The 13541-nt window shown below is 36.9% G+C and overlaps 1 protein-coding gene and 1 pseudogene across 3 annotated transcripts; one reads left to right on the forward strand and one right to left on the reverse strand.

Moving 5' to 3' along the window:
- Nucleotides 1-1173: 1173 nt before the first annotated feature.
- On the forward strand, nucleotides 1174-2119 carry LOC120195785 (annotated as a pseudogene).
- Nucleotides 2120-5657: 3538 nt separating this feature from the next.
- On the reverse strand, nucleotides 5658-8276 carry LOC120195783 (probable mediator of RNA polymerase II transcription subunit 26c). 3 transcript variants are annotated; one of them, XM_039197706.1, is made up of 9 exons: nucleotides 7559-8276; nucleotides 7397-7465; nucleotides 7227-7309; nucleotides 7066-7139; nucleotides 6935-6981; nucleotides 6805-6847; nucleotides 6586-6707; nucleotides 6169-6262; nucleotides 5658-6066 (listed from the first exon to the last, which is right to left on the reverse strand). In XM_039197706.1, exons 1-9 carry the CDS (start codon nucleotides 7928-7930, stop codon nucleotides 5957-5959), a joined length of 1014 nt encoding a protein of 337 aa, XP_039053637.1. In that variant the 5' UTR covers nucleotides 7931-8276; the 3' UTR covers nucleotides 5658-5956. The 3 variants fall into 3 exon arrangements, with proteins under 3 accessions (XP_039053637.1, XP_039053636.1, XP_039053638.1); XM_039197705.1 differs by having other exon boundaries at nucleotides 6935-6984; XM_039197707.1 differs by having other exon boundaries at nucleotides 6814-6847; nucleotides 6935-6984; nucleotides 7559-8275.
- Between the last annotated feature and the right edge of the window lie 5265 nt (nucleotides 8277-13541).

A 13541-nucleotide genomic window follows, 5' to 3' on the forward strand; every position in this document is an offset into this window, starting at 1 on the left:
GGCATGTCACTAGACCATCGATACTTGGTTCGGAGCACCCGCACCCATAGCTTGTCGCTTCTTTGAACCAATTGCATTCCGATTTTCAAAAGGAACGCTTTGTTTTGACTCTCCAAATCCTTTATCGCTAGGCCACCACTCGCAATTGGACGCTTAACTGTGTTTCATTTAACCAAGGCAAGCGTATTTGATCCCTCCTTCGCATTCCAAACAAAGCGTCGAATCAATTTTTCCAAAGCAATGCAGACACCATTTGGTAGCCAATTCGATCGCATAACATAGGATGGAATGACTTGTAACACGGCCTTAGCAAGGGTTATCCGTCCTACAAAAGATAATGTTTTCGCAGCCCATCCTGATAATCTCTGTTCCACTTTCTCGATAAGATAGCTATATGTGGCATTAGTCACTCTGCTATGGAGCAGGGGAACACCGAGGTACCTCCCTAGATCATTAACCACCTCAAACCCGAAACTTTGACCAATCATACTTCTCTTGGCATCTTCACAATTTTTAGAGAAGTATTAGCCGTAACTTCTCTTGGCGTCGATTGATCGAGTATTAGCCACTCACCTTATGTCCTGGCAAGCACAAAAATTTTCCGTAACTTCTCTAATTACCAATACTTGATCAATCGACGCTTCCGCAAAAAGGATCAGATATTCTACAAAAAAAAATAAGTGCGAGATCCCCGGGTCATTCCTCGAGAAGCGAATTTGTTTCCACAAGTCATCCATTACTCGTTTATTAATTGTATGGGAAAGCCTTTCCATACACAAGACGAACAAGTAAGGAAATAGCGGATCTCCTTGCCTCAGTCCCCTCGACGATTGAAAGCTATCAGTAACATCACCATTCCAAAGAACCTGAGTGGAAACCAAGATAACACATACCATTATCCAATGAATGAACTTTGCTGGTAATCCCACCTCGATCACTGTTTCCTCAATAATAACTGCATTTTAGTAATAACGTCATATTCGATTCAATTATTGGCATTTGGTAACTCTCAGATTACTACCTTCTTTTAATCCCTTTGGACTAAATTATAAACCCTTCTGATTATTTAACATAATTCTCTTAAAGGTTTCTTTCCCCATCCCCTACTCGGTGCTATGTAACTGTCTCCTGGTAAAGAGATATCAAGGCCATGAGAAGAGAACTAATATTTAACTTTTAGTTATTATTGCAGCAAAAAAGCTTTTGTTTTTGTCACAAGTCTACATCAACTTTCTTCAGATCGGCGGAGGTGAGCTTCCTGATGAAACAACTCTCGTCTGTTTGCGAGATTCAGACAGGTTTGCAAAATTTCTGAATATGTTTTTGCCGTATATATTGAATGGTGATTTGTTGAGAGGTTAATACATCGTATATCTAGAAACGTTGTTTCGAGCCACTGCCATATTGTTGGAAATTAGCAGCCACGATATTAAGAATGGATTGGCTGGAATTCATTTTCCAACGATCTATAATAAAACTAGGACAGCAAATTGCATGTCTGGCTGCCATGAAAGAACATAGATATTCAACAATCTGGAGATGGCTCTCATTAGGTCCCAAGTATCCATTTTTCCATTTCCCCTTTATCTTTCAAAACAACCATGTGTATGCCTGTTCATTTTGCTGGAGCGGTGCATTGGAGTTTTTATCAACCTGCAAGCTGTCAAACTTAAAGGTAAAGGTGGAGCTGGGTTGCTGCTTGCTTCATAGGAGCGGAAGGCTAATTATAGATGAGTGCATACTTCAGTGTGAGTCAAACCTGTTGAACTATCTATCATGCCCGATTGTGAGTACAGCCGGTAGCGGGATATTCCCTTGCAACTTGAGATAGCGTTTCTGTATCTCACACTCGGATTGAAGGAGGTGCAAAAGCTGTTTTGACCAGTGGAGATCTGGCACTACAGCGAGTTCGGGTGATTTATGCTCGAACTAGTCTCTATTTCTGGTTTGATGTTGACTGCAAATAACTGGATTGAATTGCAATTCTATCTCTGTCGGTGAAACTATACAGATTAGGGAATTCAATTCAATTCCTAAATGTTGGTTGCTTTTGTATAGGATGAAAATCCAATGTAGCCATAGCCAAAGGCATTGTATGTTATATGTTATTTACCGATCACCATCAGATTGGATTGTATGTTATTTTCATTTTCTTAGATTACTAACGTAATTTATATTTAATATTAAATCGTTTATTTGCTTTTGAAATCATGCCCGGTTCTTCTCAAAGCTTGGATGGAAAGAGAACACTTTAGGAAATCTGAATCTTCGTAAAATTACGAGTAAAGTACACAAATGACATCCCAATTATAATGTGATGTTTTGTCAAGTCTCATTAGAAGTTGATAATTGGCCCACCAACTATAGGACATTATTTTTATTGAATCTCAACTATTATAAGTTAAAAAATGATCACATGATTATTTATATGTTCTAAATTTATCATTTCTTGTTGAAAAATCGACTACATTTTAAGTTGGATGTTAAACTATTGATTGAGATATTATAAAATTCTTATCACTCTTATATCATATTCCAATTAAAATATTAACGACCAACTCAAACAAACCGTCAATTTTTTAATATAAAATTACGAGTTTAAAACATATGAATATTCAAATGACCATTTTGTAACTTTTAACCTCAACAAAACAACACTCTATAATTGGAAGATCATTTTATAACCTTTAATAGTTGGGAACTTAACAAAACAACACCCTAAAATCGGAAGACCATCTATGTATTTTATCCTATAATTATCGTATCTGTTGAGAATTTTTCTTAATTTATTGATAATATACATACTTTGTAGATACAACAATCCAAATCTTCTAAGAAAAATAATATTTTCTTTTGCTATCGAGGTCACCTCCTGTATTCAGAATTGTTCTCCTTCAATACATGGGAGCATAGCTTTTTTTCCTGCAGAAATCCAACATGATCGTGTCAAAAACGTATAATATATTTATAGTATTTATGTTTATACAAGTAACAGAAGGAAGAATCCGGAAAACAAATCATTTACATATATTAAATTCCCAAGTCCTGCATGCTACACGGGTTTCCGTATCATGCAGTTCTAAGTTTCAATCAAAGCCACAGCAAAGTTTGCTCAACATCTGCACATGCATCCCCTCATTTTTCCAAGTTGATTCCGTAACCAAAACCATCATAGCACAATTCCTTAATCTCTACTTGAATCATTTCTCCATATAAAATGTCACTTAGCTTCCTGAAACATCGAAAACAAAGCTTCGACCAAGCCCTACATCGCTGCAATGGGGTTAGTCACATGTTAAATATGTAGTACACACTTCAGTAGATCCATATAAGAACAAATGATGACTCCGTTCCCTGATGGTGTAGAAATCCAGCAATTGTCGAGAGTCGATCCAGTAGACACATCTAGGCAAGAATAATGGGCACCCGTTAGGGCTCCACTGTCAAACAAGAAACAACTAGCAATTGCAGGCCAAGAAAAATTCGAGGAACAAAAGAATATGATAGTATAGCAATTCAGAAAATCTAACTCGAGGTATTTTCTTTCTCACTTTCATCAAAGAAAAGTGAAATAAATATGATTCGAAGCCAGGGTAAGACGAGTATACCTGCATCCCATCAGACATTCAACAATAGGTGCAAGTACTTTATAATGTCAAAAAATGTTATGTTTTATCATGAAGAGCAAACTGACACATCTTGACATGATTGTCAGGGCATGATCCTCCAAAGACTCCAAATACATAAAAATCTTGAAAGAATTTGAACTTATTGGACGCATATACCCATGTCCAACACCCATGATTGAGTCCAAGTAACATAAATTTGACTTGCACACATATATTATTGTCAAAAGGAAAAATATATTTATACAGAACTTTACTCTGACGAGGGATTAATATGCAAAAATAAATTTGTAGGGAATAAAGAAAGAATAAGCAAAATAGAAGGGAAAATCATTGAGTCATATTTCTGGTAAAAGAACATGAGCAACTGATATTATATTAGAACTTTAATTCCTCATAAAGTCATAACATTTGCTCATTGTGCAAAATATCAGTTCAATGCAAGTCATAGATGACTCATGTAATTAAGTTCAAGTCGTCAACAATCTTATGCATTGAACTTCACAAAATATATAAATCATGGATGTCATCGATAGGTTCCCCAACATTTATTGCTCATGCATGTTTATAGTTTAAGCAAAATGTAGTATGGAATTGCTACCTTAAGACAAAACAAGAATTCATCAAAGAAAAGAAGTTTACTGAGATTATGGTGAGAGAACCATAGAATTTGATCGATTACATCCACCAACCAGCATAACAAGCTGAAGGCCACTTCTTGTCAGTTACGGTCATAGAACAAGGGCCGAAGCACAATTGAGCGCTTCATCAAGATGCAAAACACTTACAAAGAGGCTTATTACTCTCTCTCTCTCTTAAAACATAGTGAAAATTGGCCATTATCTGCACCACCTGCAACCAAAACTAACAAGAAAAATGATTTAACGAAACATCATCTTAGAGAGAACAGAAAGGCAGAGAGAAGCAAAAGTATGTTTGATATTTCTTCTTTTTCTTCTGTTTTGCTCCAGGGGAATACTATGGTTTGGCGGTTGCGGATGGGAAAACAAGTCATGTTTTCCTAAGCATTCAGTTTCAAGTGAGTAAAATCTCACAAAATGAGATCACCGAGAAAAAAGTAGGTAAACTATATAAAAAGAATATAATTGCAGAAAGGGGAACAAACTATGTTGCTTCCACTCTTCATTTTCCATAAAGTGCCCATGTCCGACGACTGCATCCGACTTGTATTCAGACAAGGCTACAGGGGTATATTCTTGTTGGACAAATACCCATATCCAACACCTACCAGTGAGTCCACGCAAAATAGGGAACAAAAGTACTGGGATGACTGCAAAGATGCTGCAGTTAAAGAGGTAATAACAAGCTTGATTGGAGCATCCTTAGAAGTACAAACAACTACTGGAAACAAATAAGCTAAAAGTCATCAATGAAAATGCATGACCACAGACAAGAGGATACATACAATAGATCGGCCTCACTGTTCCTATACATTTGTATTAATCGCAGAGTCCCCTTGACCCTCTCTACAGATGCAATTTAAGTAGCCTTATCATATAACAAGCAAGGATTAACAGTAAAATGAAACACAACATCAGTTGAACTCTCCATACCCATAATCTAATTAGGTTTCTGGTCACAAATTCTGAATACTTGAGTTAGTTTGCCCCATGCCATTTTCATAATACGTTTCATATAATAAGTCCACAAGTTTCCCTGCCACCTGAGGATCGTAGCTAGAAATTCAGAAAAAACAGCTCTAAACATAAACATGGTGGAAAGCTTTTCGAAAAAAAGAAGTTTCTCTGCACAACATATCAACGACTTACAGATGGTATTCCGCAATTGAATCAAAATCCTTATTCCCGAGTATCTTACAGAACTTTTAAAAGGTAGCACAAAATAAATAAATCAAAAGTCAAATTTCCTTGTAACCATACCCCACAAAGTATTGCTACCAGGAGTATTCATAAACTTAAACAATCAGTTTGCCTATTATATCAGCTATTATCATCGAGGTTGAGTCAGCTTGAGTTGATAAATATGATAGAAACAAATTTCCAAGACGAGTTACCTTCTAAGAAAACTAACATATATTACAAATCAAAAACATCGAACATTTGGGGTGGGGGAAGGGGTAACAAGTTCAAACAAAGAAGTACTGTTCAGCCCCAATAGAATGGTTATGGACGTCCATGGCCCTCAAGAATTTCAAATGATTGACAAATAGTTCGGTACATATCCGTGAAAGAACATGGAAAGATAGCCTATAAAAGATAGGAAGAGTACTCCTATCTTATACAACATTCACAGCATAGAAATCAACAACCTAAGATAGGATGCTGTTTAATCTGAATTCATTCAACCAATCACCAGTGCCTCCCTTGAGGACCACCTCCCTTGTTTTTGGCAAAGAAGGTATTCTTGGGTTTTGGTAGCTCGTGAATGTCCATCACTTGTATCGTTCGTTGCTTTTTGGCTTCAAAAAGCACGCAAAAAGTGCAGACAATCACATTTAGTATGAACCCAAAGTGAGAGATTCAAGATGAAGTAAATTGTGAAAGAAGAGAAGAAAACAAACCATTTTCAGCATCTTTGTAACTTTCTTGAAGCCTTTTCCTTGAAGAAGCCAGCCTTTCAGAGTCAAAATTGCTTTCCTTTTGTTCTCTCTGCCTCTATGAAACCCCCAGAAAGGTGATTCAACAAAAAGCATGACAAAGTCTATACAAATATACGCTCATCAAACCAAACCCTTTGGGCAACCGGCAACACTAAAATGGTTAAATTAAGTTGAGGTTTCCCTTTGCCTTTCTGCTAATATAATAACTTCTCTCCTTGAGAATCCAAAACTCAGAATCATGGGAATTTGTCAAAACACCGGTTTCACGTCAACAAATCGTTTGAAAAACATTTGCTATCTAGATTTGGTATCAGACCTCCATGTCCGTCAACAAAGCAATGATGCAATTAGAAGCTCCAATAAGGTATGTGCTAATACCTGTACGTTTCGTGGAGGAGTTGAGTGAATATGTCTTGATGGAGGATCTTTTCGGGGAGGAGGGATCGACTTTGGCTTCCTTTCAGGTTCTGAATTTTTCTTGTCTAAACCAAAACTCCCATCTGTCAATTGTCATACAGAAAGACAATAAAAAGAAGGTTGATTAATTGAAGCACAAAAGAAAGATACAAATATCATATCCAACTTTGAATCAGATACCATACTCACTGCGCGGGTTTGGGGAGTATGCAAAATCAGGAACCTATAACAGAACAGAATCTCAGAAAGATACAAAAAAATAAGGCAGAATTTCAAAACAACATTCACATGGAAAAACATCTTCTTTAACCTGTTGATGATCATTTTGAGGGAGCTTTTGCTGCGGTGAATCTCCATCTGCTAGTAGACAATATTCATAGGCATTTTAACTTTAGTGACATGTCGAAATTCTCCATATTACAGTTTAGATAACAATTTTACCCATAAGTCCAGCAGGTTGACGTTCCCCAGGTTGATTCACCCTCACCCATTCATCTACAATCTCTTTCCATTTCCTGAAGAAACAAAGAATATAATCATATAACACACTTTCATTGATAAATTTTTTAACATATATGTCACTTCCATAAGTCCATTAAAACCTGACAAGTTGCTTCACTAATCTCCTAACATCATTTGATGAATGTTTCCTCAATTTGTTAACGTATCTACCGATGTCGGTCTCCTGAAGATAGAATCATAACATGCCAACGGTCTTAAAATCAAACTAAACAGGAAATTAAACAAAAAAAGTGTCCCACATAATTATTACCTTGAGAGCTTGAAATGTTATATCCATGTCTGACAAGGTTTGAAGTAAATCAACCAAAGAATCTTCAGACTGTACAACCATTTAAAAACATATATTCATTCAAATCAAAATCCAAAACAATTCATCAAATCAACAATAGAATTGCAGGAAAAAAGCAAATACCTGATCAGGTAGTTCAAGACGCTCCTTAATCTCAAGAACCCTTTTTTGTTCATCATCAAACAAGCCTCCATAAGGATCCAAATCATCATCTTTATCTGATTGAGGAGTAAAAGGCGACCCTTTTCCTCCTCCTTTAGCTTCATGGGGGAGATCTTCTTTATTTACTTGATATCCATTTGACCTCTCACCAAAATCACAGCTTTTACACCTGGTAACCATGGACGTACCATAAAGCCTCTCCACTATCCCATCTCTCCTTTGCTTCAGCTCTTGGCCATAATCCAAAGAAGCTACCATGATTGCCGTGTCTATAAAACTCCACACATTAACACCAGCTGTTTCAAGAACTGATCTGAAATCATCCAAATCCATTACAATTCAAACAACAAGTTGATGATTATATTGCAAAATTCCAAGGCCCTGTTTTTCAAGGAATCAAATCAAATTTGACCTTCAACATGATCAGATCTGATTGAAAACAGAAAGACCCAAAGCTTGAATTTTGCAAAAATTTTCAGCAGACAAAATGGAAAACAATTCTTTGAAGTCAAAGCTGAAAAGGTTATTTATTTATTTATTGAACAACTTGATGCTTTTGAATTTGTTAAAGGCAATGGATTTTTGTGTGGGAATTGGAATAAACCAAATGAACGGATAAAACTTCTTTTTTTTTTTGGCTTTTAGATGAAATGACTGATTTTTCTTATTTAGAGGAGAATATTATATTAGATAAGCGTACTCTTTTTCATGTAATTATCCATATGTAAGTAAACAAAAAGTAATTCAACATTAGTGGGAAAAAAATAAACTATGTTTATATCACAAAACTTTTGATGTTGTATTGTCGTATTATTTATTTTTAATTATTTTAATTATAATATTAAATTTTGTTTTTTTAAAATTGTGTTTTGTAGGTAATTAAAGCATGATAACATACAAAAACAACGACAATGGTCGATACCTCATTAAAAAATCTCTTTTATTTTAAATGAAATAAAAAGAGTACCACAAACTAAAGCCACTAAAAAATAAACAGAATTCGAATGATACGGACAAATCCAAACCCACATGCTCTAAAGGCTATAGATATACTACAACCATATCTACCACATGCATCCCACTAGACTTATACCAAAAGAAGGTGCCAAACCTGAGTGGAACATAAAATATAGACACAAAACCACACCTAGGTAGCAACCCATTAATCGATTGTACAAGCAGTCAATGTCACAAAGGCATTGATTATCCAACCTACATCAGCAATGCTCCTAATTATTAAGCACACATCATCCAACCATTAGTTTGACACCACAATAGCAATCTATCTACAAAGATAGACATCATATCTCCACCACCTCATTCGACCAGAAAAGTAACAATGGCTCCATCCACTGTCGGATAAAATCCTTCCAACCGAGACCTCTAAATGAAATGATAGCAATCCAAAAAAGTTGGGGCATTGCAGCACCGTCAGATAGCAAACCAACAACCAGACACTCCCCAACAATTTTTAACCCTATCATTCTTTTTATTTCTTAACATACAACGCAACCCTATCATGTTGGAGATTTTACCCCTAGATATTTAGTAATTTGGCCTCTTCCTCCACCTACAGGACCACTCTATTTTCACCTGACTGAGATGAACTCCTTTGTAGCTCTTCTGAAGTCACCTATTGATTGACAGCATTCAGGCCACTTCCAACTGCATCAGCACTCGATTCTAGCTATGGCTGATTCAAATAAATTATCTTCATTAAACAAACTCTTATTAAACAATACGTCGTTCCTGCTTAACCAGACCGACCAAAACAAATAAAAAAAAAAGCTAGCTTCCATATTGGCATATATGTTTTATTAATCGGTAAGCCTTCCCAGAGGGACATAAAAGCTCTTGTATTCCCATGACACGCAACATGGAGTTTCCACAGTGCAAACCATCTCATCCAAACTAGCCAAACTACCTCGCACTGACAAAACAAATGATTCACTGATTCTCTTTCCTTTTTACACAACACACAAACACAAGATTTCGGATTAACGATTCCCCGCTTACCTAGTTTCTCAAGAATCGGTAATCTTTGTAACACAGCTCTCCACACAAGAATCTCCACTTTTGTGGGAGCTAAGTTTGACCATACCATCTTCCAAAAATTGTCTTGCACCTCCTCGTCATATACTACATTTGAGTAGAAGGATTTAGGGGTATACGTTTCGCTTGGGAAGCCTAACCAGCGAACTTTGTCCTTTCCAGTGCTACCTTGGACTGCTTTATCTAATGTTCGAATGAAGTCATCCCACAAACTGAATTCCCATGAGTATAACATTCTCCTGATCTTTATGTTCCACTCCCATCTCCCACTGATTCTATTACCAAACTAAACCACGTTACCCTCTTTTTAAATGCTAAACCGAATACCCTTGGAAAAGCCTCCCTCAACGATAGATCTCTAGTCCAGTGATCGTTCCAAAAATCTATTTAATTACCGTCCCCTATAGAGAGTTTCAGATTCTTTGTAAATAAATCGTCGGTTTTATTAAGAGGCTGCACAGCGCTTCTCCAAACCCAAGACAACTTGTACGGTGGCCTCTGGGATGGAATCGGTGAATCCTGCTCAGAACCATACATTGCTTCTACAATTTCTCTCCATAAGCATTTGGGTTATGCGGCAAACCTCTATATCCACTTATTTAGTAGAGATTGATTTCTCAGTCGGATATCAATTAGCCCCCGTCCACCTTGCATTCTTGGCCTACATAGTCTTTCCCAATTAACCTAATGTATAGGACTTCCACTGTTTGCGCCACATAAGAACTTAGATATGATACTGTTCAATTTCATAGCCACAACTTGTGGCAACTAAAAAATAAAGAGGAAGTATACTGGTAAATTTGCGATGACCGTCTTCACGAGAGTTAATTGGACACTGAAAGTTAATAGTTTTCCTTTTCAACTTTCAAGGCGCTTTGTAACTTTATACATGACAGGCTTCCAAAATTTCAGGAGAATTTTTCGATCGGCCAAGAGGAAATCCCAGATAGGTGGTTGGCAATTTCCCCCACCCACACTTAATCTTATCCGCCCAATCCGCGATACAATCATCATCCATATTAACCCAACCCCATACAACTTTGTTTTGCGAAGATTTAATCTAAGCCCGGAAGTGCTTCGAAAACTCTAAATATTCTCTTTGCATTTTTTAAGAACTCCACTTTGTTATCCAGGAACAATATTAAATCATCCGTAAATTGGATGAGAGTCAAATGCAGCTCGCTTATCCTCACCTTCACGCCCTTGATCAATCCGCACCCCGCCGTTTTTTTGAGGTATATATAGTCAGGTCAGATTATTAGGTTGGTCTGTGAGACCAATTAGGAGAGACATCAAACCTTGTGAAAACTTCACAGGTTGTAGATGATGAGTTTAAAATCATAGTTATATAAGCCTGATAATAATATAAAGGAACAAAAATTTTCGCTAAAGGCAGCTTTGCTATCTTTTTTTGTTTGATTAATTTTTCATATTGTAATTCGTTTTATGCTTGCCTATAGAAATGCTCATCTGCTACCCAAACTTTCTTGAATAAGATTCAACACATAATTCCGTATCAAAAAGCGAGTTTGGTTTTTCTTTATTTTCAAATACTTGTAATACATTTATTGCAGTTGTATGTAATTACTGATGCATGGGGGTTTTTTAACTTACAATTGCCAAATATCATTCTTAATGTACAGGCGTTAAATTCCGCAGGTGGAAATTCCTAATGCTCATTTTAATAGCGTGTGGGATATTGCTTGACATCCTATTGGATATCTTCTATGCAGGTAAACTCAGTCTACTACAGAATTATTCTGCTTGCCTCTTGGCGAATACCTTGCATTTAATTGGTATAATTTTAACAGTTAAGAGAGTTTTAATGCATATGCTTGTTAGTGTTGATATGATGGACTGTTTTTGAATGCTAACGAGTGTTGACTATGTATCATGTTTGATTTTTTGAGATTGAAATTTAATGAAATTGTTTGAGAACATCTGCAAATTATATGCCAAACTGACCTTCAGGTGTTTAACTCATATGCATAATCATGCAGTGGTAGCAATGGTCACATGACAAAGTTTTGGTGCAGAAATAGACCAGGATATACTGCTCGTGATAAATATAACATGGGACAGAACCAAGGTTTCTACTTAATGCGGTGCTCTTCAGTCTTTACCATTTTCATCTCTTCCCCATACCAGGACTGTTTGCACCTGGATTTACTCGAAATGAGGGTACAATACCTGGTATTGGAGTTGCGATGTCTCTTGATGGGTCTTCTAAGGAAGACCAAAAGCAGCCTCTTCAGGTTCCATGCCTTTTGGAGCTCCTCCTCTTCCTCCTGGACCGCATGCATCTCTTCTTGCAGGCAATCAGCAGCATGGATATCAACAAACCCCTCAGCAGATTCAACAACAGTTACTACAACAGCAAATGCCTCCTAGGCCTATTGTACCTCCGAAAATGCCACAGCTACGGCCTGGATCTCATATGCCCATGCTTCCACATCCTCATTTACAACGCCCTCCACCACAAATGCCTCCCCATGGTGTCCCTTCACCGAGACCATCATCAATGTCAGGATCTTTGCCTTCACATTCATCACATCAAATGCCGATGCCTGGTCCAATGGTATGATCTTTCACATAGTTTTACATCATATGATTCCTTTTAGCAAGTATTGTTTTCAGTTTCAAATCATTAGGCTCCCAGTACCACTGTAATATTTGTTATCAAATAGAAATTCTATAATCTAGGGTTTGAGAAGTGGAATAAGAAAGGATTTAATTTTATCAGATATGGGAATGCTGAATATATGTGTCGAGCTGCTGTGGTAAAATTTTCTGTAAATTGTGGTGTAAGTGATTTCTTTGTGTTCACTCTTTCATCGGAGACAATTTTAAGGTGGTAACAAATATTTCACAATTTTAGGGTATGCAAGGTACAATGAATCAGATGTCTCCTCCGATGCCACAATGCCATTTTAGGGTGAATCCAATGCACTAGCGGTGCCCTTCAGTTGGAGGTTTTCCAAATGGTATGCAAAATATGCAGGGCCAAGCAAATGTGGGTGGGGGCCAAATGTATCCCCAGGGTGGAGCATTCAATCGCGGACAGGGTGGGCAGATGCCAATGATGCCAGGGTTCAATCCTTACCAGGTAAACCAATTCCATTTTTAATTTATCTGGAGTACCAGCCATTCCTCAAACTAGCTAATTGAATAGCTATAGTGATTCGTCTCTTTCTCAAAGCTCCCTTTCTTGCAATTCGTTTGAGAAAATGAATAGCCTAGTGAAAATTATAACATTCCTTCTGAATGATTGCCCTTTTGTTTGAGCCTATTCGACCAGTTAATAACCGGGGTAGTAGGCATCCTATTTCCTTCGATGTCATGCATCGACAGTATTGTTCAAATTCCACCTTTTTATTGTGTTATATGTTTACAATATCATCTATTTCACTTGAGTTCATAAGAATACTAACCTGTTGTTCTTACACTTTTTGCAGTCGGGTGGTCAATCTGGTATGCTGCCTCCACCACAGTCATCAGGTCATCCACCACATGGCCAACTGCCTCAATAAACCGATGGTTTTTAGAAACTTTTGTAAGTCATGCTGCCATTTAACTAAAGTGGAAAAGCATCAGGTCACTTGCCAATTCCTTTTAGTTTTGTTGCCTTTTTTTTTTTTTGTGAGATGGCATCACTTAGCAAATGGTATTTTTGAGTTTTGCAATAATGTATTTTTTTAGAATGTTTGAAAGCTTAGTCATCATTTATACGTTTGAGTTTGACCTGTGATATTTGGGCTTTTCATTCTTTTAAGCTGTGTTCAGATGTGGCTACTTTCTTTAAATGCTGATTTCTTTTAATTAAATAAGACAGGTAAAGTATATGAGATTTATATCTGAGGTTTGAGTAATACAACTCTGGCAGTTCCACTTC

This window comes from Hibiscus syriacus, unplaced genomic scaffold (genome assembly GCF_006381635.1).
Source record: "Hibiscus syriacus cultivar Baekdansim isolate YM2019G1 unplaced genomic scaffold, ASM638163v2 tig00117021_pilon, whole genome shotgun sequence".
NCBI lineage: Eukaryota > Viridiplantae > Streptophyta > Magnoliopsida > Malvales > Malvaceae > Hibiscus > Hibiscus syriacus.

What these genes read in the sequence shown, in the direction of transcription:
- LOC120195783 (XM_039197705.1), bottom strand. Translation starts at nt 7,930, where the DNA reads ATGGATTTGGATGATTTCAGATCAGTTCTTGAAACAGCTGGTGTTAAT. An exon ending in TAACATTTCAAGCTCTCAAG is followed by an intron (nt 7,310 to 7,396) that starts GTAATAATTATG and finishes TTCTATCTTCAG; the next exon opens with GAGACCGACATCGGTAGATA. An exon ending in TTAGTGAAGCAACTTGTCAG is followed by an intron (nt 7,140 to 7,226) that starts GTTTTAATGGAC and finishes TTGTTTCTTCAG; the next exon opens with GAAATGGAAAGAGATTGTAG.